Genomic DNA, 22,665 nt, shown 5'->3' with positions numbered 1-22,665 from the left:
TAAGATTAGCAAATTAAGAAGTACGAGAAAGCGGCAATTAATTATGAATTATAATAATTAGATAATTTTTGCAAGTTAATTTAACATTGGCAATTTGTAATTATAAAAGATTAACAGAGAAAGTGAAATGATACGAAGACATTAGTTCTAACTTAAAATTGTGGAAGATGCGCACATTTCTGAAATATCATCTAGTGATGTGATGTATCCGTTTGATCGAATACGAGAACAAATCTACGTAAGACCGTCAGAATCCGCTATACCACGTCTCATTGTTATCGATGGTTGTAATATTGCGCGTAGTTCAAGCGGAATAGATCGTGAGTAAGTCTAGTAGGAAAGGGACAACAATGAATTAAGTAATAATAACTAAAACAATATTTTGTGAGCGCTGATTTGATTATTATAATTTTTACCTGTAAATTACAATATGAATATTAATTTCGCTTTGAAAATGAATATTGCATTTCTAATTTTTTTTTAATACAGCTTACTCCGTTCATGAATAATTTTTCAGAAATGTTAATTGTGCTGGTTTACTCGCAATTGTACGATTTTTGTTAATTCGAGATTTGGATGTTGTCGTATTTCTACCCATAATTTATAACAATAGTTGCAATTTTAATGCAACTAATGCACAAGTTCTACCGGTTAGTAATAAGAAAATAATGTCTTTTTTTTTTTCTATTTAGAGGACAAAATGACAACATCGCAAAATGTTTACTATTAAAGCTGTTCAACTGTTCAACTTTGCTTTTTTGAATGCAAATACAAAAAAATATAGTAAAAAAAAGAAGCAGACTTAAGAATTGTAATTAATAGTGGAAAATTAAGAACTGAAATAATTATTTACAGAAATTGCAAGGTTTGGATGTGCTAACATTTACGCCAGCTCGTACCGCACGTGCCGGTAGACCGGCATTTATCAATTACGATGATTTATACGTTTTAGAATTTGCGGAACGTTACGGTGGTAGCGTATTATCTGGTGATCGGTTTGGTGACATAGCGAAGGAATATTCTTACAAGTTTTTTCTTTGATATTTTTTTATTTGAAAATATAGTATTTATTATTTCAGGTTCTTTTATAATATGAAGTAAATAAAATAAAAATAATTAGAAAATTCAAGTTAAAATTATTTTGTGCAATAAAATATTTATACATACTTTATAAAATAAAAAACAGTCGAAGAAAAAAATTTCGCATAAAAAAAAAAAACATTCATTTTAAATTTATTCGATTTTAATTTTGTTTTTTTTTTTTTTAATAACCCGTGCAAGCCCAGAAAATATGATTTTTTTTTTTTTTTTAATAACCCGTGCAAGCCCAGAAAATATGCTCACTTAATCATCGGACAAAAATAAAATTTAATTTTGTTATTGTTTAGAGACTTACGTCGAATAATTAGCGAACGTCGAATTGACGTTATTTTTCGTCCATTAAGCAACGATTTCGTACACTACGGACGTGACCGTTTTTTTCGTTTCCTACCCGAACTTTGTGTCATACGTATGTTTAGCGTAATATTCTAAAAAATTTCCTCTGTTTAGATTAATTAATATCATTCACTTTTTCCATCCTTAGTTCTTATTTTTATCTCAAAAATTCTAATTATCAGTACAAAAGGATATTTAGGATGTGTTTAGTAGTGAAAAAAAAAAAAAACGTCAAATTTTTATTTTGAAACTAACTAAATCAATTTAATTTCAAAAAATGGTACTTAATAAATTAGTAATCATTGGGAAATCCATTGTACTTCTTTTCTTTCGCATCTTTTTAAGTAATCAAAAGTATACTAATTGATGTGTCAATTTTCGAATCCATACATTTACAAATGATTCAGTGAGTTTTAAAACTAAAATTTCACATCAATAGCATAGCAGTAATAATTGCATTATTATTATTATTTATTATAATTAAAATAATTCTTATTACTTAAGTATTATAATTAAAGAAATACGACACACTAACTTTGAGCATTTGTTGAAAATCTCGTTATCATTTTAATTGCGTTTAATCTTCATGATATTAAGATGATGATAATGGTTGTTGGGTAGCTGACGAACTCATACAACAACGTTTATATTGTCTTCCGAATGATAAAGATTATGATAAGGTTTCTGATGACATATTTATTGTAATATGTGCAGTCATTGCGCTAAACGTGTAATCACGTTCAGGAAATATAATATTAATGAAAAGTGTCACGATAGCTTGTGAGAAATACTGCTATCCATAATCATTCTTCGTAAATTATCAGTTAACTTATCTATTATCAATGCACAACTGAGTATTTGTAGAAAATCTTATTATCACTTAAGTTGTCTTTGGTAGACGATTTTAAAATGATTCACGAAAGGGGCAATTGATTAATATGTATGTGTTAGTGATGACCTGATTAGTCGAGCTATCATATTTCAGGTCATCAGTCGTAGAGAACGTTGGACAACGGAACGTCGGGATGAAATTATTTACACGATCGATGCATTATTTGATGAAATTGCTACAAAGAATTGTTTGATACCAAAAGTTATACCAGTTCAAACTTCAAATACAAAAGTGAAATGTGACATATTTCATAAAAAGTTTCATTCCACATTTGAATAATTAATGTTTATTTGAAATATAATTATTTGATGGTCACATTTTAGCTGAAGTCATTATATAATGTTATATTTTACCAGTATATATGTAATGTTATGTTTTACTACGATATATTCTGTTATACAAACGATAATATAAACAGGGACTAAAGCGATTAGTAGCTTTTATAGATTGAAACAATCCAGGAAAATGAGTTTTAGAGATTTGGAATTATTAAATATATATTCTGTCGTTAACCTAACTTATTATTAATGAACTGCTAAATATACTGCTGTAAAGTTAAAAAATTAGCAATTATATTTTTGTTTCATAATTGAAGGAACCAATTGACAGTATTATTAGTGTGAAATGTCCATCCGATGGCAAATTAAACTTAATGCATCCTGAAGAACTGATAAAACGATGGCTATCACCACCAGCTTCCTGTAAAATACTAATCTATCAAATTTTACCTGTTTTATCAATCTTTTCTCTTTCGTTTGTTTTCTGGGAATGTAATTTCGGCAACAACATTTTTGCTTAAAAGATTTAACCATCAAGACGTAATCTTAAATTAACGACCATTTCGGAAATGCTTTTTTCCTTTCCCCTTCATAGCTTATTCAACTTGTGATGAATGATCACCATTTCATCGATTCCTTAATTAGCATCATCCTCTGAGAAAGAATTTAACGCAATCCTTTGCACTGCCTTTGATTGATAATACTAGTAAAACAAATTATAAGGATAATAATTTACTCATATTTACCAATACAAAAACATTTTTTCATCATAAGTTATATAATTCCTTCGTAATTGCAGGTTCCACAATAATAAAAGAAGAAAAAAGAAAACAACGAAAATCGGAAATGGTAGGAATTTCCGCGACTAAAATTCAACTTGAAAGAACAGTAAGACTGCAATTGGAAATATAGCAAATATTTGAATAGACGTGATGTTACATTCATTGGACGCGAAGAATATATTCCTTAAGCTTAAATTTAACATTGTCCAAATGATTACTTTTATACTTTTATGACTGCCTTCAAACATTCACTTCAGTTACAAAGTATCAATATTTATTTTCAAATAATGAGAAACTATAATTACAATTGATCGTATTGTAATCTTCTACAATTATAGATATCAAAAAATACTGTGCCATTGTCATCGACATCAACAAAACTTACAGTAATACGGTCAGCGTCAATAACCTATGATGCGAGATGTGCTAAGATCATCAATCGCTTAGATCAAATCTTCGATCGTCAGCTGATTTCTAAAGTATTAAGAGAAAACAAGACACGCGACCTTTACACGATTGCCAATCTTTGCGCTCAGCAAAGTCATTAATTAAATTCCATCCTATACTTATTGAAAAATTTTCGATAAAACTTGAAAAAAAAAAAAAAAAACCCAGCCATAATCATGAAAATCTCTCATTGCAAGTAAAATGTTTGCATCGGATCCATAAAAAAATCGAATCTCAAGAAGAAAAAATCATTGCTGAAATATTCCAGTATTATGCTCTATCTTATAGAACCTTATAGCCTCAATTTGAAAAGCCTACGAAGTTTAGAAGAATAATAAAAGTAAAGGGCAAATCAGCCAGGAAGAGTGAAGAGGAATGAAAAAGTGAGCAGTAGAAAAAACAAAAGACAATGTTCTGACCTTAAGAACAAAACTGGAAAGTCCATTTCGATTATGAACCTAAATCAAGGGCTAACGAATCAAATGGTCTGAAGAACTCTGTGATAATGATAATCAAGTACAAAAATGAATGGCTTTCATTTTTAAAACAAGAAACTAATTTGACGATGCTGAACTACTTCTACTACGACCGCGACGTTCACGTCGACGTTTTTCACGTTCCCTAAAATATAGTAGTGAGATTTAGCGTGTTCATGTTGTTTGTTCAATATCTTTCCTGGATTGGTTAGAATTTTCATAGGCACCATTATTTAACAGTATGAAAAACAATAATCAAAAATATATTATCTAGACTAAGAACAGTGTATATTAATTATATAAGAACAATGCATTTTCAACGCTTACCGTCTCCTGATTTCCAGTGATTCTTCGAATAATCTTTCCTCACGTAACTGAAGATATAAAGAAATTTGTGAGCAGAAAAGTCAGATTTCTTTAAAAAAAAAAGCAAGATTATAAAATTTGAACTCAACAAACCAAAAAACATGAAATCCTTACTCTTCTTTCTTTTTCATGTTCTTCATGCTTCTGCCTTTCTTCTTCCTTTAACTGTTCCGCCGTTTTACGTAACACTCGCTGCATCTGCGTACGAAGTTTATGAGCAAGCGCAGCTTTCTGAAAATTTAAGACTTCATCAAGATGTGGAATATCTCTTTGAATCCTACATTTCTTAGAAACATTTTTGCATGTAATAAATTATAAACAATCATAATAATAATAAGTAATAAATAATAATAAAACGATATATAAGAGACTTACGCGTTCTGCTTCATCTTCTGATGATCGATCATGACGATTACTACCATACTGTTGCCTGAAAATTATAATATCTATGGAACAGTATCATATCTTTTGCAGGCGAGAAAACCAATGAACGTTCCCAAGTATTTATAATTGTAACATCTTCCGGAAAGAGATATTTGAAAAGAATTTGTGGAATAGCATTCTTCAAATAACAAAGAATAAACAGATGCGCTAATCAGTTAGTACATTGAGTAAGTTGATTTCTTACATATTAGATGATATGTATAAGGAAATAATAAGACAAGTTTAAGGACTCTCACGAAAAATAAAATAGAGAAAGAGTTCGAGCAGATAAAAAGTTAGAAAAGATTTAAATCACAATTCATTCATACCTATGCATTTTTGCCGTTCGACGTATTCGTCGACGCCGGTTTTCCACTTCAATACGTTCCTTCTCTGATTCACTCATACTTGAACGAATTTCTAAAGGTGAAGTGTCACCATTACTCCGACTTGGTGAAAGAACCGAACCTGTGCTCTAAAAGAAATGACTCTTTTATAAAAATAATACATTTAGGAAAAGAAATCGATTTTTGAATCAAATAAAAAATAAAGGGTGCAATGCCTGGGAATTGGAGAAAATTTGTAATATAATAGTACATTCTGAGGAGAAATGCATGAAACTTTCGTCTCCCTCTTTCTGATGACTGACTTACTTGATACGACTTTGCCTTTGACAAATACAATTAGATTATGAATTCTCAATATTTAATATTTCATGACGAAAAGTTTGTTATTCAGGTAGTTCAGAAGTAACTTAAGATAACTGTTTGGTTTACTAATGATTAATAATGTGAATTTAGTAAGATAGTCTTAAAACTGGTTTTCAAGAAGATGGCTACATCTATGAAGAATATTCGCGATTAAAGCTCACATATTCTAACCTTTCTCTCTTGTGGAGATGACGGCGGTGGTGTGCGACTAGTATTACTTGATGATGAACATTTTCTTCGACGTTTCTGACGTTTTTTATCACTGAATCTCTTCGAACTGGAAAAAGCCAGAAAAGTTAATCTTTTTAAATTTACAAATTTTTTGCATCAAATTAGAACCTTCAACTTAACTTATAGAAAGAAAAAAGTGATGCAAACATGTGGAGTAACAAATTAATGAAAATTTTTATTTAAATATAATAAAAAACACCTCCCGTTTCCCTCTCCTGCACGTCGTCTACGGCGGCTACGACCGCTTTCACTGCTACTGCTCCTCCTACGACTGAAACAATTTTAATCAAATGATAGACTTTTTGGAGAGCAGAAAGTTGTTTTAAATCCACCCAGAAATTTACTCAACTCAAACTCTATTTTCCATCCGCGAATATGGTTAGTAAATAAGGAAATCTAATACAATACTTCCGACTATGAAAACTAAGTACCAACAAGTTAAAAAAGGCTGGTCATTAAACAAATATTAAGGAAACCATTTTTTGAATTTTTAACCTCTGTTTCATCTTCATTTCTTCCCGCCTTCTATCTCTGCTTCCTGAACGACCATGCTCGGACCGCCGGTCATCTTCACCACTATGGCTTCGCACTTGATCTCTGCTTCGTCTTCGTCTCTTTCCATTACTTGAACTCCTCGATCGATCGCGCCGTTCCCGACTTCTAGAACGATGTAATCTCTCGCGGCTTCTTGACCTTAGAGTACGTTCACGACTAGAACGTAAAAAACGTTTCCGACCAGGAGATCTACTACGCACGCGAGGTCTTGAAACATTCCCGAAATCTTCCGGACTTGATGAACGACGGGTTTTTAATTCACTGAAATATGCACAAAATGCAGATATATTTATGAAAAAAGAGCATTCTTAAAAAGACAGAATTTCCAGCTGGCACTAATTGAACAAATGAAACAACTTACAAAATACGCCGGAACTCTGCAGATGGTAAAGCTGGACCGTGCATTTTCGCTCCACCATCGTCATCATCATCACGCTCCTCATCCTTATCTTCGGCACCATCACCGCCGAAGGTTGTTATAAATTCTGTTCTTCCCTCATCTTCCTCTGTCGATGAAGATGATGATCTGCATAAATGTGCTAGTTAGAATAAACTAATTAAGCATAACTTATGTTATGGTTTGCATTCTTGACAAAAACTACACAGTAAATGCATTCTCAGCAATAAATTTCAGAAATCAATCGTTATAATCCTTGTTGAAAATAATATGTTTTAGTTTTACTAAACCAAATGTTTGGACAAAAACAGCTCAGTGTAAATACATCCTTAATTTCATATTACCCAGAAAAAGTCGAAAAGAAAACTAACGTTTCCAAATGTTCTTTCTGACTTTTAGTAACGAATGATAGCAAAGTAGTTGTGGCTTCTTCATTTAAACAACCTTTACCAACGATCAGCGCACGTTTCTTTTTCAAAACGGCTCTTTCAGCTTTCGCTTGTCGACCCTGAAATTTCAAGCCTTACAAAACTAAACTTAAGCTGATAATTCTAACATTAACTCAAAAGCACAGTAAGTCTAGTCACACAAGCAATACTTCATCTCATCAGTGATGCAAAAATAAATTTCCAAAATCCTTGGTCTTACACTAAAAGAAAAATTAGGAAATCAAATTTCAGATAATTAAAACAATAATATCAGATACTGTAAGCCATCTCAGATGCTAGTTTTCGGATTCTCTATTTATGAAACTCTTGTAAGACTAAGAAGAGGGTTGCAATAAGATATTTTTGATGTTGTTTTAGGAAAGCATAGTAAACTCGTCTGCTCAGATGAAAATAAGAAAAGAATAAAAACAAAAACAGTGCTTTAAAACAATTGTTTGCTTTTTCCCCCACTTGCTCGTTGTCCATTTTCGTAATTTATACCAAACTTCACTATTACTAGTAGAATTGAACAGAATGACCAACTGGTTGCAACGAGAATCTCCTCCAAGAAACCCGAATTCATATGATAGCCATCACCATTAATGAGACAGACCGCACTGAATCACCAGTCAAATTCTATTTCAAAACAAAAAAAAAAGCTATTCAACAAATTAATTACAGACAGCGAGTGCTAGTTTGGCCTTTTCAATTTCTTTCAGCTGATGCGTTTCATCTTGTTCACGACGATCCATTTTTAATAAACTCGAGAATGCACCCGAATTTATGCCATAGCGAATACCCAATTTATTTAAATTGCGCCTTTGCTCAGCATCCAATGTGTCTATGTCCAATTTCAAGTCTGTAAAGAAATCGTGTCCGAATGATTGAAACGTTTAATAGAACTAATTTGGCTTATTTGTGTTAAGTTCAGTTCTCTTAAAAATGCTCCCAATGAATTATCTTGGTTTTAATCATTTACTAATCATCAGCATCCCAAAAAATTCATCTTGAAATGAGCCTAAGAATACTGTAACCTCTTTCGCATTATTTCATCAAGTAGTGTCCATATTAACAGCAAGAGATTATAAAGATTTTTCATGAAAATATGAAATTGTAAAAAAAAAACCTTTAAAAAAAACCAGAAATACCTACCAAACTCATCAGAATCAACAATTTCATCTTCGTCATCAGAATCATCCGTTTCCACACTTTTACCTTGTACCGTTTGCGTGTCACCATATGTAAACGCTACAGCAGCTTTTCTGTCCCGCCTAGAAATAACTTAAAGCTTCAACGCGAATAATTTTGATTCATGATTTGCTAGAATATGAAATGCATGTTTTTATCCTATCTAGTATTATAAATTAGAAGCATCAAGTGCAACTTAATAAATGCCAAAGTCAATTTAACAAAACTCCGTATGAAAAGCAAAAATTTCGGAAAATCTGAAGATTTATGGAAGTCTCAAATTCCTTTTAAAAGCTATTAAATTTTACAGCAATCTTTTCTTTTCTTGCTCAGTACGTGCAAGTGATGTTGAAGTGGATTCATCTGGCCAGAATTCTTTCGCAGCTATTTCTTTCAAGAAAGTTTTCTCCGACACTGCAATACTAATTCAGTTCACTTTTTTATTCATAATGAACGAAACTCACTATAAAACACAACCTGTACTTATTGCGATAAGAAATCGATAACATCCAGATGTAGGTGGATATTAATCCAAAAGTTTCAACAAATGTTAAAATGTAACCGCAGAAATCGTGAACCGAATTACCAATCGCTTATTCAATGTATACGAAGGATCTGACGAAGAGTGACTACTAATTCAGGCCGTGTTTCACGATTATCGGAAGATGCACTGCACTCGGATATTTAAGACAATCCGGGCGATTCCAACATTACAGTAATTGATGCATACCTCTATCAAATTCATTGAGTACAAGGATTCGATACCTCTCATATTCACATTGCAATTCCTCCACATCTACCGCGGATCTGCAATCCATCATTTTTCTTGAGACCAACTGATTTAAAACACTCTCATTTTCTCATTAATCATACATATATATACTTAAACACGTTCATTTGTGTAAACCTGTGATATCTCAGTGGAGGTTTCTATAAAGCAAATAAGGACTTGTAGGAAAAAAGCAAAAAAAAAAAAAAAAATAAAGGAGTTGACGAAGAAAGAAAAATACTGTTGTAGTATTTCTTTTCTTAACAAAAGTTTCAGCAAAGCTCTCGAATTTTCCTCAGATTAGAAGCTAAAATAAGTACAAAGAACTGAGTAAGATAATTCACTTCTGAAACCTTTCCAAAGAGTAGCACACATATAATTTGTTGCACAAATAATATAGCTTACCTCTTATTAATATCATCTGACTTTGTTTCGGGAATATAATCCATATGTGCTCGAACATCAAAGCGATCAATCAATATATTTGGATCACCTTGCCATCGCCTCCTGCAAATCCATAGATCAAATTCTAACAATTTAAATCTGAACACAGTGTCATCTTCTCCATGGTCACCAACAAACTAAGAAAAATTAAAGTACCCTTCAAGAGTAAAATGTTAAGCTTAACACATAACCCTACTTAGCAAAGCTATTACTACTTTGTTTACCCCAAATTTTTTCTTTCCCGATATTATTTCTCCCATTTACTTCATGTTTCCTATCTTCTTGTGGAGTCATTACGCCCAAAACTGCATGAATCCTATATTACCGTTTCGACTTATTCTAACATACATATAATATGATACTTTGCATAGCTTTAAGAAAATAAAATGCATTGTGGAAACTATGAATACGTACTTATAACCACTTTTTATGGCTAAAAATAGTCTGTATCTATGGAATAACTACAATTTCCAACTAAGAATTAACAAATCACATTATCAGTTCTTTTTAAACACAAGCAAAAGTTAAATTACTTAATGAGGATGTCGAAGAGATGTCAAATTTAAAGTTAATGTAGAGCAAGATTCAATTAAAAAAATTAAACGACAAAAAAGATATTTAACGGATTGAATCCATGGTGAGAAGTATGCTTTATACAAAAGACGAGCAAATTACTAATGTTAAACGCGCACAGGATGCTTGATGCTTCGGCAGCACGTGCTACTGCCGGATCCATGTGTATTTGGCATTTGCGGCCATGGACTTGCATGAATTGCTCAGGATCTTTTCTCTGTAACACTTCCATTTTACACTATGAATTGCCATGCAATAACAGGACAGTTAATAATGATAAAAAGTGCAACAATAATGACACATACCATTATGACTAATAATAATATAACAAATAGAAATTTAAAGTAATTAGTAATCCAGTAATTTAGAAATAATAATTAATAATAATAACAGTAACGGTATAGTAATATAACAACAATAATAATAAAATACGGGGTAATAATAAAAACACAAGATCATCTCGAGATATCTCGCGCACTTTCTAAATCATACCACATATCTCACGTACTTTCTAAAACTTACAACATTCTCGTAGAACTGTTTCCGTCTTTCATTTCTTTTGACGCTATCAATCATTTGCGATCGTATTAATTTCTCTTGTCGTCGTGCTTCATGCCACATCGCTTCGCTATTTCTTTCTATCAACTGTAACAACATTAAAAGTCTCTTCTCAATAAAAAGAATAACCACGATTCGCCAAAAGTTCAAGATCTCGAAATTCAAAAAATCTCACGAGACTCCGAATCTCGAGAACTGTTTATTGCAAGATCCAAGCAAGGATTAAAATCAGTCTGACCAGCCCCTTCTTATCTGATCTATACCAATTTCTAATGGATAATCACAATTTATTCACGCTAAATACAATATTTCATGTAGTTTATTCATTATTCGTGTGTATTATTCCATTTTTGTTGCAACAAAACAAGCTGTGAAACTACTCGGAAGTTCCATATTCATTGCATTGATGCACTAACATTATATATCAACATCAGGTCACAACCGAATATTTGCGTAGCCAGTTAGGAAGCAAAGATAAACCTACTTCAACTTGTATAAATGTACTTTTTTTCTAGATGATTACACATCTAGGAAATGTTTAATTATTAAAGATGAATACAAGGACAAAAACAACACTGTAGTAAAAATCGCCGTCTCTTCATCATCAAAAGAATCTATATGGCTCAGAACGGATTATGTAATGATGAAAAGAGCATCACAATGCGGTTATGACCGCTAAAAATAAAACTTTGGATATTGTTGATGACTTTATTTACAAGTAACAAAGTTAAACATATCGAAAAAAATGTATACACAGGAAAACAGCAACTGATTTCAAAGAAATAATTTGTTGGAAACACTTGTTCTCTACTTTGTACATTTCCTATTGTATTCACCTTCTTATCTATAAGAATTTCATCTGGATATAGCATACTAACTTATGAGATGCATATAGATGGTCATCATTCTGCATTTTAGCGATGCCGCAGCTCAAGTTTTCATTCCTTTGGAACATTTTTTTTTACATATTTTCTATTCCTAATTGTAAATGTCGCTGTTCGATGACCGAATATATCATACAACTACTCAAATCCTTGTGAATTTTTTTCAGCTGCTAAATCGCTTAGTCGTCGTTCAACGATGCTTGAAGCTCGTTCCAGTAATGATTCCTGCCGTAACATGGCTTGATCATAATCCGCCAAATCCTGAAACAAATATAAATACAAGTTTCACTGTGTTTGAGATTTCACTACAGTGTTATTACATAACTTATAAGACGGTTTAAAATTCTTGATAAGCAAACATACTTCAGCAAGAGCTTCATTTGGGTGCGTTAGACGCCATTCAAGACCAACTCGAGCAAATTCACGAGTTAAATCATGACACGAATCTTTTAACTGAAAAACTAATCACTTCATGATCAACGAAAGCTCAGTATCTGTTTAGTAAATAGGACGGAAAGCAACAATACAAGTTGATGTAGCGTAAGTGAAAGAGATAAAGAACAGAAATCGCAAAAAAAAAGATGATATAATGCATTAAGGACAGTTTAATCGAATGAAACCAACTTGACGAACTGCGCACTCCGCAACTTCTTTGATATGTTCTAGCGTTGGAGGTAAATAACCTGTTCGAGCTGATAAATCACTGATTAGTTGCGCCCAAGATCCATGCAAATTTGTCACAGCTTGTCCTAATGGTGTGTCGAGTACACCGTTAGCAAGCATACTGTTCAAACTGTTCTGACTTTTTTCCTGAAATGCATAGCACAAATATTATGTGAAAAACCATCAAAACAGAAAAGTTCATACCATCAACATTATCTTTTAAAACCTCGTAAAACATACCATATCCAGCTGAGAAGTTGATGCGCTATCATCATTACTCAAAACCAGTTGCTTCAGATGTGGCATACGATCAACGCTTGCAATGTCCTGGGAATTGTTCATCAATTATGATGATATCAGACCTGAAATTGTAGCCTGAGATCGAATTTCAAATCATAAAAAGACGCGAATACAATTTCAACATGTGATATTTCTGGAGGTACCATCTATAATATTTAACAGCAACAATGCAGTAAAGAAAAAGAAAACTGAAACATAGGTGATATACTAAAAGAAGTATTTCCTTGCTATCGCTATAAATACTTCCAAGCAATAACAAAGTACTGATTAGTAGTACCACAATTACCTAATTACCTAAGAGCAGTGGGATCAAGCGATCATTTAATGCTGAATATACACTGACAGTGATGCAGCACGTAAAAACAATTATTCTAAATACGTTCGAACAGAACTACATCGTCAACCCATTTTTCAGTAGCTCCCTGAAGAGCTCGGATTCATTTCTCGATCAAATTATGCTTCTTTTCCTCTTCCTCAGACACTTTCTTGTCGTTAGGGTGGAGTTTGTGAAACTTGTGAGACTGCAAATTGTGCTAACGGTGACATATGGCTTCAATAGGGTCTCCCATGCTGAACAAGTTTCAACTGAAAGGTCAACAAATTGAGCAAAATAAGTTCATTAGCCTTCGGCAGCCATCTTAGAGGAAAGACAACTCTAACTTGAAACCTGCGTAGCTGGAACTCTTTTAGCTCCAAAGAGCATCTATCTAAGAGAAGGATACTCCAACTAACCTTATAACACCAGAACTACCTTGTCACCTGAAAGCTTCTATGGTTACTTCAGGAGTAAACAGTGAGGTCAAAGAGTGAGTTCTGCGAACTACTTAAAAACCATGGCTTGAAGAACAGATATTCCACATTTGCTAAATGTCTCAACGACAGTAAGGATAAGTTGCATCAAACTTACACGCAGACAAAGCTATTAATACACGACTTAGCAAATCAAAACGCAGCACAGCCAAACGTGCAAACGCTGATTACGTCAAACTCTTGCCAAACACATACCCCCAGTATGCAAATTTTCTTCCCGAGAAGCAAAGATTTAGACGTAGCTCTATTTTTGAAATATTTATCCTTTTTTTTTTTGCAATTTTCAATTGAAATATTTACATTTTTTTTTAAAAAACTTCCCAACCACTGTCTTTTATTCTTTTCGTCATTTGCCAATTAGAAATTGTGACTAATTTTTTCTTTTTGAAGTTTAATTAATCCAAATTTTTACAATACTCACTCAACACATTGATATTTTTGTTTCTGTCGAAAAATTTTTTTTTGTTTTTAATTATCCTATTCGAACATAAATTATGCAAAATAAAAGTTTGCATTAAATTATAAATTTAGTTTTGAAAAAAATTTGAGAAATATTTCGAAGAGATATAGAGACAGATATAAATGTATGTTTTTTTTTTCTGTTATTATCAAAAGTTTATAGTCATAAGTTTTTTTTTTTTTTTTCTCTTCTTTCTCTCTCTCTCTCAATTTTTAATAGTAATCAACATTATTATATATTACTTTGAAATTAATAAATAAGTTAGCAATTAAGCAGGTATGCGATCGTCATTATGAAGTAATTAAAGATTGCCGTATTAATGGATGTAAATATATATAATTATTTATGAGTCTTGTGATATTCCTAAATTGATATGACAATTAGAATAGCTGTAATACGATATTTTTGTCTTCTTACTAACTTTTTTTAATTAATAAAAATTGAAACACATTGCTATGCACTTAAAATTTGATGAATACTTCAGGTGATAGAGCAGTTGTCTGATAACTCACCGATTACTGATACTGATCATTTATCACAATATATTTGATCATAGTTATCAATTCGTTGTAATAGATTGACAAATAATTGAAAAATTTTTCACCTTTTATTACATCACAAATATTTCGTTGAATTTTGCTATGAATTTATTTAAAATGAATAAATACTTTTAGTATATGACATGTCTTTTTTCTTTTTTTTTGTAAAGTCTAGCCTAACTAGGCAATAAAAAAAAAATACTTTAAAGATATTTCAAACAAACAAAAAAAAAAAAAAAAAGGCAAAAAAAAAAAAAAAAAAAAAGAATGCAATTTACAAAATAATTTAATTTTATGCTATGCAATATCATTTCATTGCATAATGTAAAAATCATAAATTTAAAAAAACATTCATTCATGAATTATGTACATAATTTTAATAATTCCTTCCTTCTTTTGATCTTTCCATGCCATATACTACATCGTTTTACTTTCTTTGTACTTCAATTACTTTTAACTTTCCAGCAAAAAAAAAAAAAAAAAAACTTAATCATTTTTATGTTATTATATTACGTATTGAATTTTATATTAGTCCCGCATTTATTTCAGAATATAAAGTTGAAAATTAATTTTTAAAGATTCAACTGTTCCTTGTTTGAAAGTTATTAGATGATGTCAGTTGATTATAGAATGGTATGCTTTTTTGATGTGCTAACGAGCAAAAGTAGTTTAAAGTGGCAATTAAAATGGAAGGTAGATGAAAGAAAAGAAATTACTAAAAAAGGAAGTGGAGGAGATGAAGTAAAACATTACTTTATTACATCACTTATCGGGTTTTTGAAATAGGTTTTTCAGCTTTCGTTTCTTGCATTTTAGGCTTAAAAGTAAAATTTGTAAAATCTTCTCTATCTTTTCAGAGAGTAATTCTTATCAAAACATTTGCAGTGACACATGAATATAGTTCAGATGACAATGAAATATGTATGTTTTAGTTTGCAGAAAAGTTTTGATCACAATGATACATACAGCCAAGAGGTAATGTGACACATACATTGTTGAAGTGATATTCTACAGAAAGACTCTAAACAACGTCTAAGCATACGTCAAAATGTAAACAATGAAAAGATTAATTATGATTTTGAAATTTTCGTGTTCAAATCATTTATTTCTGATTTATAGTTCATCCAGTCAGTTTCCAGAAAATTCTACTTCCCAAAATTTTGAATAAGCCAATTCTTTAGATATAAAAATTTTTAAGTGCATATTGCCAGTTTAATAGATCCGTAACTGAGATATTTGTGTTATCAAACACTTATTCTTGCATTCTTATTATGCAAACATTTGAATTGTTTTTTGGTTTCATAAACGGTGCTTATTCCGTAGGAAATATCCGGTTGCATCGAGAAATGCAAGCATCTGTGATGCTATTTTCCTGTATCGTAATGCATTCGGTACATTTAAAAGCAAATACGGAACCGCTATCAGTTATTCTTGCTTTCAATTTATCTCTAAGAGTTGTTATCATCATATTAAGATCGAAAATGACCGATGAAAGTAAAATCAAAACATAACTGTAGAAAGTATTACTGAAATAGTTAAAGTAAAACTGTTACCAACAAATAAGCTAATTCTATTTGCATAATCATTTAAATGTAGAATTGTTGCTTGCAATTAAAAGATTCTTTATTCTTCAACATCGTTTATTGGAAGTATCAATTTTGTTTCTTTATGGAATACATTCTATTCAATGTATTATTAACCGATATGAATCGATTTTTCTCTCTTTTAATTTTTCATTAAATTCAAATTTCCCATAGTCACGAGAATAATAATAATTACTATAATTATAATAATAGCAGTAAATATATAATAATAATAATAATAATAATATATGTCATGACAATGAAAATTTTGAATTTAATTAAAAATTAAATAAACTGGCTGATATCCGAATATTTCTAAGCAAAAATAGAAATTTATCATCACTGTCACTATAGTCTTATTGTTACCTAACTTTAGCAATACCTTTAGAGATTTGTTCTCCTTCCTTCCTTTTTTTTAATATTCTGGAAATTTGAAATTTGGATTTTATTTATTGATATATGTATTCTGAATTAATCATAGTTAATTGCACAACATTTGAAAGTTTATTTTGTGCACAATGAAATGGAATATGATTTATTAACTATTTAACTATATAAAGATAAGTTGAATATGCACAAGAAAGTTTAAATTACCTAAAGCAGAGATGACAACATACCTGCTGCACCTGTGTACACCTTTCAGGATGACAAGGAAATACTAAATGATAACACCTGCACACCCTGTCACTCCGCGACATTAATTATGCATGATAATAACAGCCAAAGTTGAAGTTTTCTGATCACTCTGCGCACTTATTACTTCTACTGCCATCTTGCCAGCAATCACTTATCCTCGTGTACTTACTTATATTTAGATTACACGTGACAAAGATCACATGAAATGGTGTCATCAGATGTGACACTTGATAATTGGTACAGTAAGCCATTAAATATGGATGATATCATTGCTGGTGGAACGTTAATTCTATTAGCGATGATTTTCTTGCCAATCTCTATCATTATCGCTTTTGTTTTACATCGTGAATCTCACGTAAGTCAAAATTGAAACGTACAATTTACGAGTAATTGAAACATCAATGAGTACAGAAACGGATACATTTTAAAATTGGAAAAAATACTATTATCTTAAATTAAATTTCACACTAATTTATATTTGATTAAAATATTGAAAGTAACTTATTATTAAACAAATAAATGAAAATAATTTGAGTACTAATTAATTTCTTATTTATCGTTTTTGTAAAGTCTTTATCTGATTTAATTAGCTAATTAGCTATATCCATTTACAATTTCATATTTGAAACATTTACAAAAAATCATTAAAATTTTATAATCATTTAAATTTACAGGTAATTACGGGTTTCCTTTATTTGTTTAGTGCATCAATCAATAATATGTTTTTGCTATTCAATTATGCACTTTGTCCGGGTATGCTAATCATACTGAAACAACACACTCCAACGTATGGAAGACGACTTTATCAAGTACCATTCTCAAATTCTATTCATTTTTTTTTTTTTTTCATTTTTTGTTCCGAAATAATTACTCGAAATTTCATGTGTAATTTTATTAATAGTTTTTAAATATAAAACTTATGAAAACTTTTTCTTATAAACAAAATCAATGTGAATTGCTATCAGTAATTGATTGTTATCTTAAGCATTTAAGTGGAAAATTTCAGATATATCTCGATACGACGTGGTTTTCCATGTGCTATCACACGTTGCTAGTGGCGTGGACACGTTACGTGGCTATTTGTCGTCCATGTCAATTCAGAAAGCAGCGAAATTCCACCATTTACATATCATGCCTTATGTGTTATGTGATTGCTTTTGTCCAGGTGACATTCTTTGGTTCGAATTAAATTTAATATTTAACTTACAAATTTAATATCTAAAAGCGAATTAATCGTAAATATAGCAAAATTAATGTCACATAAGCATTACATCATGGAATTAGACAAATATTTAGTTGTTTAGCACTGCAATTTGTCGCCGAAACGTCCAGGTAGTGTTAACTTACCATAAACATTGCAAGTGGAGAAGAAAATAAAATCTTAAACAGTTGAAACTATTTTTATGATATCTGATAGGTTTCTTGTGCTATTTTCTTTAGACAACATTTTTTTCCCATATTTGAATAAGTAAAATATTACAGTCAGAAAGAATTTCGATTTAAATCAAACATTTTCCATAACACTTCCTTGTTACTAATTTAAACTAAATGAAAAGTTTGAAAAAATATTCTTCGATTCTAAAGTTTCAGTAATTTGCAAAGCATTAATTTTATTATTATGCACCGACCTTTCCTTTACTTTTTAAGTTTCTAGCATAACATTCCCTCCCTTTTTATTTGTCAACTTTTCTCCTTCTGTCGCCGAAACATCCAGGTAGTCTCGACTTACCATAAACATTCACTCGCAATTTGTTTCATCTTTACAGATAAATAAACAAACGAAGTGATTATTGTAAATTTGTAGTTGCTATACTATCAACAAGCTTCAAAAAAATATGTATATATAGTGGTAAAAGGGTTTTTTAGATTTTATTAAGAAAGAGTAAAAATTATGTCGCTTCAATTTTTTTTTTTTTTTTTTTTTTTTTTTTTTTTTTGCAGTCATTGATAGCATACTTTCAACCTTGGTACGTCACATTTTATTATGAAGCAAGCGCATATGGTATGGTGGCGGAAGATATTCAATTGTATTTGGATGGTGGCAAATCGCAATTTTTCGTCATTTATCATTTACTAATATTCATTGGAACATTTTCTCTCTACAGGTTGCATAAGAAAATTCAAATAAAATAGCATAGCATACTGTGAAATAAGCATTTTAGTAAATAAATTAGTAATTGAGTTTTCTTTTAAATCTTATTTGATGTATAAGTGTGAGAAAGAAGTATTTTAGTAAATAAATTAGTAAAAAAAAAAAAAAAAAAAACTACATTGCATAATTATTTTATCGTCATAAAATACCAATCCCATATAGTTCAATTATAAGTTATTTCTTTGATAAATTAGTTCAAATATAAATTGGAAATGTAAAATTGTTTAAATAAACATTTTTTTTTTTTAAAAAAAAAATCGGACTAAATTTAATCCTATTGCTTATTATTTTCCCTATCAAATCAGCACTTTATCAAGTTTTAATGAAATACTTGAATCCAATTTAAAAAAAAAAAATTAAAAGAAATAGATGAGAATTATGGCTATGGGAAGAATTTTTATTAATTAATAAAATTTACATGTATGAATTAATTTTTTTAGTTTAATTGTTAATTATTAATTTTATTTTCAGTTATGCAATATTTCTACTTTTCAAATGTAATCGTCAAACTCGAAATAGCTTTGTAACTGTAAATACATATAATGCAACACGGCCAAAGATAATGCAAAATTGTAATATATTTGCAGGTATCAGTACTGGTATGCGAGCTGAAACTAAGTATGTTTACATAGAATTAATTAATTATATTAATTTCGATAAATTAGAAAAGAGAAAGTTTTAGGATAATTTGTGAATTTTATTCAACAAATATTATTACATTTTAGTTCGTAATAAAATTTAAAAAAAAAAAAAAAAGAAAATAAAGAATGCTAAAGAGAATTTTGAATGTAATAATTGAAAAAAAAAAAAAAAAAAATAGTTGTGTTACAAGTATAACAAACAGCGCTGAATTTCAAATATTAAATTTGCTTTGCATTCATATACATATTCAAATAGAAAATATTAAATTCTATGTTCAATGATCAATTAAATATTAATCGATAATTTAAAATTAAATATAATTTTTTTTTTTCTTTTTTTTTTAGGTTAATTTTGCCATGCATCTGTAATGCCATAGTATTTCTCATTGGCCAAGTGGTGATAACAGTTGGAATTAGTGAAGGTCGCTGGACAATTTGGCTTATACTGGTACTTTTCACTCTGACAGCTTCTACTGATTCAGTTACACTGCTGATATTCAGTGGCACAGTCAGGTTTTTTCCTTTTTTTTCTCAGAATATTCCACTCATTCTTATCTCGTCTCATTTTGCTAGTTAATGTCTGTCACACACACACACACACACACACACACACACACACACACACACACACACACACACACACACACACACACACACACACACACACACATACACACACATTCTGCCGAAAGTTCATCATCTGTCCATGAATGACCCCGAAATATAAGGAAAATGATTGAGTTATGATAAGTGTAATACAAGTACACCTGTAAGGTAATCAGATGACCTTTTGGTATTGTATTTATCTTTTAATAAAGCAACAAAATGAAAGTCACAAATAATAAGTGTAGTAGTTATATAATTCAAAATTAAAGAAAAAATCAAGTGTACATTAATGATAGCTATGCATTTCTTTCACTTTTGTTTATTTCATTTAATCAAATTTGTCACTTTTAGAAAAGGTACACTGATAACACTGCGCGATTTATTTTGTTGTTGCAATAAAAAAACTAACGTTGTTGTGATAAAAGTAAGTAATAATACATTTCGCAGATTATTGCTATTATTATTATTATTATTATTATTATTATTTAAAATATATTTTAGAAAAGTAGAAAAATAAATGGTACAATGTATGATAGTACAATAGTAATTGCAGTATTAGCTTTTTTGTTTCTTCAAAGAAATTGGATTTAAATCATTTATTTTATTATTGATAATAACAACTGATAATAGTAATAATCATGATAATAATAAATAAACAATAATAATAGTAATAACCTAATCTTGATTATAGGAAGCTTAGATTTGATATTTCCATCAAATTTTGCTAATAATTTGTAGGACAAATTTTTAGAAAATGCAAAAAACGAAAGTATTATCGGAGACAGGAATGTAAGTGAAAAAATTGTTCAAAAATCTCGACATTTATAGTTATTGGAATGATTCAATTTGTGAAGCAAAAATGATACGAGAATTGTAGATTTTTTTTTTTTTGTTTTGTTTTCCTAATCCTTTATTGCAAACCAAATGGTTCTTTTTCAAGAATTTTTTTCGAATAGTTTGACAAAAAATAAGGAAAACTTCAAGTATACATAGAAAATACATTTGTTTTATTGCATTTAAAATTTCAATTGCTTTAAACATTTTAATATTATTTCTCGAAAGCTAATATGCACGGATGTCTAACGTCGCACATCCATAATTTTATATTGTATAACATCCATTCCACTTCATTATCTATCCGTATGTAGTTAACTTAACTCTTCGAACAAAGCAACAGCAGTTGACCCCTGAAGGTCATTTATTGGCATTAGCAGTGCAGCACATATGTTTTGTCTCGACCTCTCGAAATATCATCTTGTTGTAACTCAATTCTTGTCTTTATCTCACTTCCCAATATGCATTTTCTTTGTTCCGAATAACCGATCTTTTTGTTTTTGCTAGAAAGTTTGAATGATTTGCACTAAAGTTGACATAATGGAACGCATTTCTGCCGCTTAAAAGATGTGCCATTTGAGATTGAACATAAAATGACAAAGGAAAGGATGAAAGTAAATTACTGACCTGAATTAATTAGAAAACAATGCATTCATTCCTCATATGAATCCTAGTTATGTCGATAGCAAAAAAAAAAAAAGAAAGAACAAATCTGAAAGATAATATCTAACAGTGAAGGGATCAACTCAACACCTTATATTCTGCATAAAGGATAGAATTAAAGAGTGGAAGAATTTCTAAAATCAGCCAAGAATATCAGCTAATTAAGCTAAATTATCGGATTATTTCAAGAAATATTGATCGACCAAATGTAATATGTGAATAAGCAATACCAATCGTTTTTTACTGTAGAAATAAAAAGTACTGATATAGATTTCAGTCAACTTTAAATGTCTCAGTTATTTGAAACACACCGTTTGTCATACGGCATAAGTGACAAAGAAATGATGGAAAACATTGACAATATGAAACCAAAATGAGATAAAAATAGGAGCATTATTGCGTGCTAAAATGATATTTTGAATAATTACGGATGAAATCGTATGCAAACAATAATACTGTTTGTTATCTAAGGATTTCTCAGACATATTAAACAAGGATAAATGAAAAGCTGATCCATAATAAAATTAGAAATTATCTGCAAGTATGAATGCTGAAGCAAAACAACATATCAAAATACGACAATAGAAGCAATATCGAAAACATAACAAAAATTGAATAGACCATGGGAAATTTTAAAACATGAGAATGAAAAATAAATCATTCGCTTTGAAACAAAAGTTAATTATTCTAACAAGAGAAACAAGTAGTATTACAAAAAGAAAAAACAAAGCGTGAACGCATATCAAAAATTATTCCGGAAAATTTTAAATTTCAAAGATCAGGGGAAAAAAATACAATAAATAGACAAAAGAATGATTTACAAGTAAAAAAAAGAAAAAAAAAATGATACATAGTTATTAAAAATAACAGCTCCATGAACCGATTACAATTTTAAATTAATTGACTTTCAATCAACTGGAAATTTGATAAGCAAATAGGA

The 22,665-nt window shown here is 30.2% G+C and overlaps 4 protein-coding genes across 6 annotated transcripts; 2 read left to right on the top strand and 2 right to left on the bottom strand.

Annotated features, from left to right (window-relative positions):
- Positions 1–202: 202 nt before the first annotated feature.
- On the top strand, positions 203–3,937 carry Bm11300 (the record flags this gene model as incomplete). Of its 2 annotated transcripts, none has more annotated exons than XM_043082440.1 (9): positions 203–324; positions 518–650; positions 856–1,028; positions 1,389–1,510; positions 2,035–2,117; positions 2,423–2,530; positions 2,925–3,030; positions 3,407–3,456; positions 3,728–3,937. In XM_043082440.1, 9 exons carry the CDS (start codon positions 203–205, stop codon positions 3,935–3,937), a joined length of 1,107 nt encoding a protein of 368 aa, XP_042938374.1. The 2 variants fall into 2 exon arrangements, with proteins under 2 accessions (XP_042938374.1, XP_042938373.1); XM_043082439.1 differs by having other exon boundaries at positions 2,423–2,560; positions 3,407–3,495.
- A 453-nt stretch (positions 3,938–4,390) lies between these two features.
- Bm3665 (conserved hypothetical protein,hypothetical protein) lies at positions 4,391–11,017 on the bottom strand (the record flags this gene model as incomplete). 2 transcript variants are annotated; one of them, XM_043082438.1, is made up of 17 exons in its annotated part: positions 4,391–4,457; positions 4,640–4,686; positions 4,793–4,909; positions 5,054–5,108; positions 5,431–5,576; positions 5,983–6,088; positions 6,242–6,313; positions 6,538–6,858; positions 6,959–7,123; positions 7,366–7,502; positions 8,106–8,281; positions 8,575–8,693; positions 8,919–9,024; positions 9,341–9,417; positions 9,785–9,886; positions 10,516–10,613; positions 10,919–11,017. In XM_043082438.1, 17 exons carry the CDS (start codon positions 11,015–11,017, stop codon positions 4,391–4,393), a joined length of 2,010 nt encoding a protein of 669 aa, XP_042938372.1. The 2 variants fall into 2 exon arrangements, with proteins under 2 accessions (XP_042938372.1, XP_001896370.2); XM_001896335.2 differs by lacking the exons at positions 8,575–8,693; positions 8,919–9,024; positions 9,341–9,417; ... (1 more) ...; positions 10,516–10,613; positions 10,919–11,017 and having other exon boundaries at positions 8,106–8,174.
- Positions 11,018–11,976: 959 nt separating this feature from the next.
- Bma-mdt-28 (Uncharacterized protein) lies at positions 11,977–12,843 on the bottom strand (the record flags this gene model as incomplete). The annotated part of the gene is made up of 4 exons (XM_001896334.2): positions 11,977–12,099; positions 12,202–12,291; positions 12,463–12,648; positions 12,742–12,843. 4 exons carry the CDS (start codon positions 12,841–12,843, stop codon positions 11,977–11,979), a joined length of 501 nt encoding a protein of 166 aa, XP_001896369.1.
- A 4,191-nt stretch (positions 12,844–17,034) lies between these two features.
- Bm2555 (uncharacterized protein) lies at positions 17,035–21,105 on the top strand (the record flags this gene model as incomplete). The annotated part of the gene is made up of 6 exons (XM_043082437.1): positions 17,035–17,184; positions 17,504–17,582; positions 17,836–18,007; positions 19,453–19,599; positions 19,968–20,135; positions 21,057–21,105. The coding sequence occupies 6 exons, from the start codon at positions 17,035–17,037 to the stop codon at positions 21,103–21,105; spliced, it is 765 nt and encodes a 254-aa protein (XP_042938371.1).
- Between the last annotated feature and the right edge of the window lie 1,560 nt (positions 21,106–22,665).

This window comes from Brugia malayi (assembly GCF_000002995.4).
Source record: "Brugia malayi strain FR3 genome assembly, contig: Bm_v4_Chr4_scaffold_001, whole genome shotgun sequence".
NCBI classification, from domain to species: Eukaryota; Metazoa; Nematoda; class Chromadorea; order Rhabditida; family Onchocercidae; genus Brugia; species Brugia malayi.
Note: the sequence above shows the minus strand (reverse complement) of the source record. Positions and strands in the feature narration are given on the sequence as shown.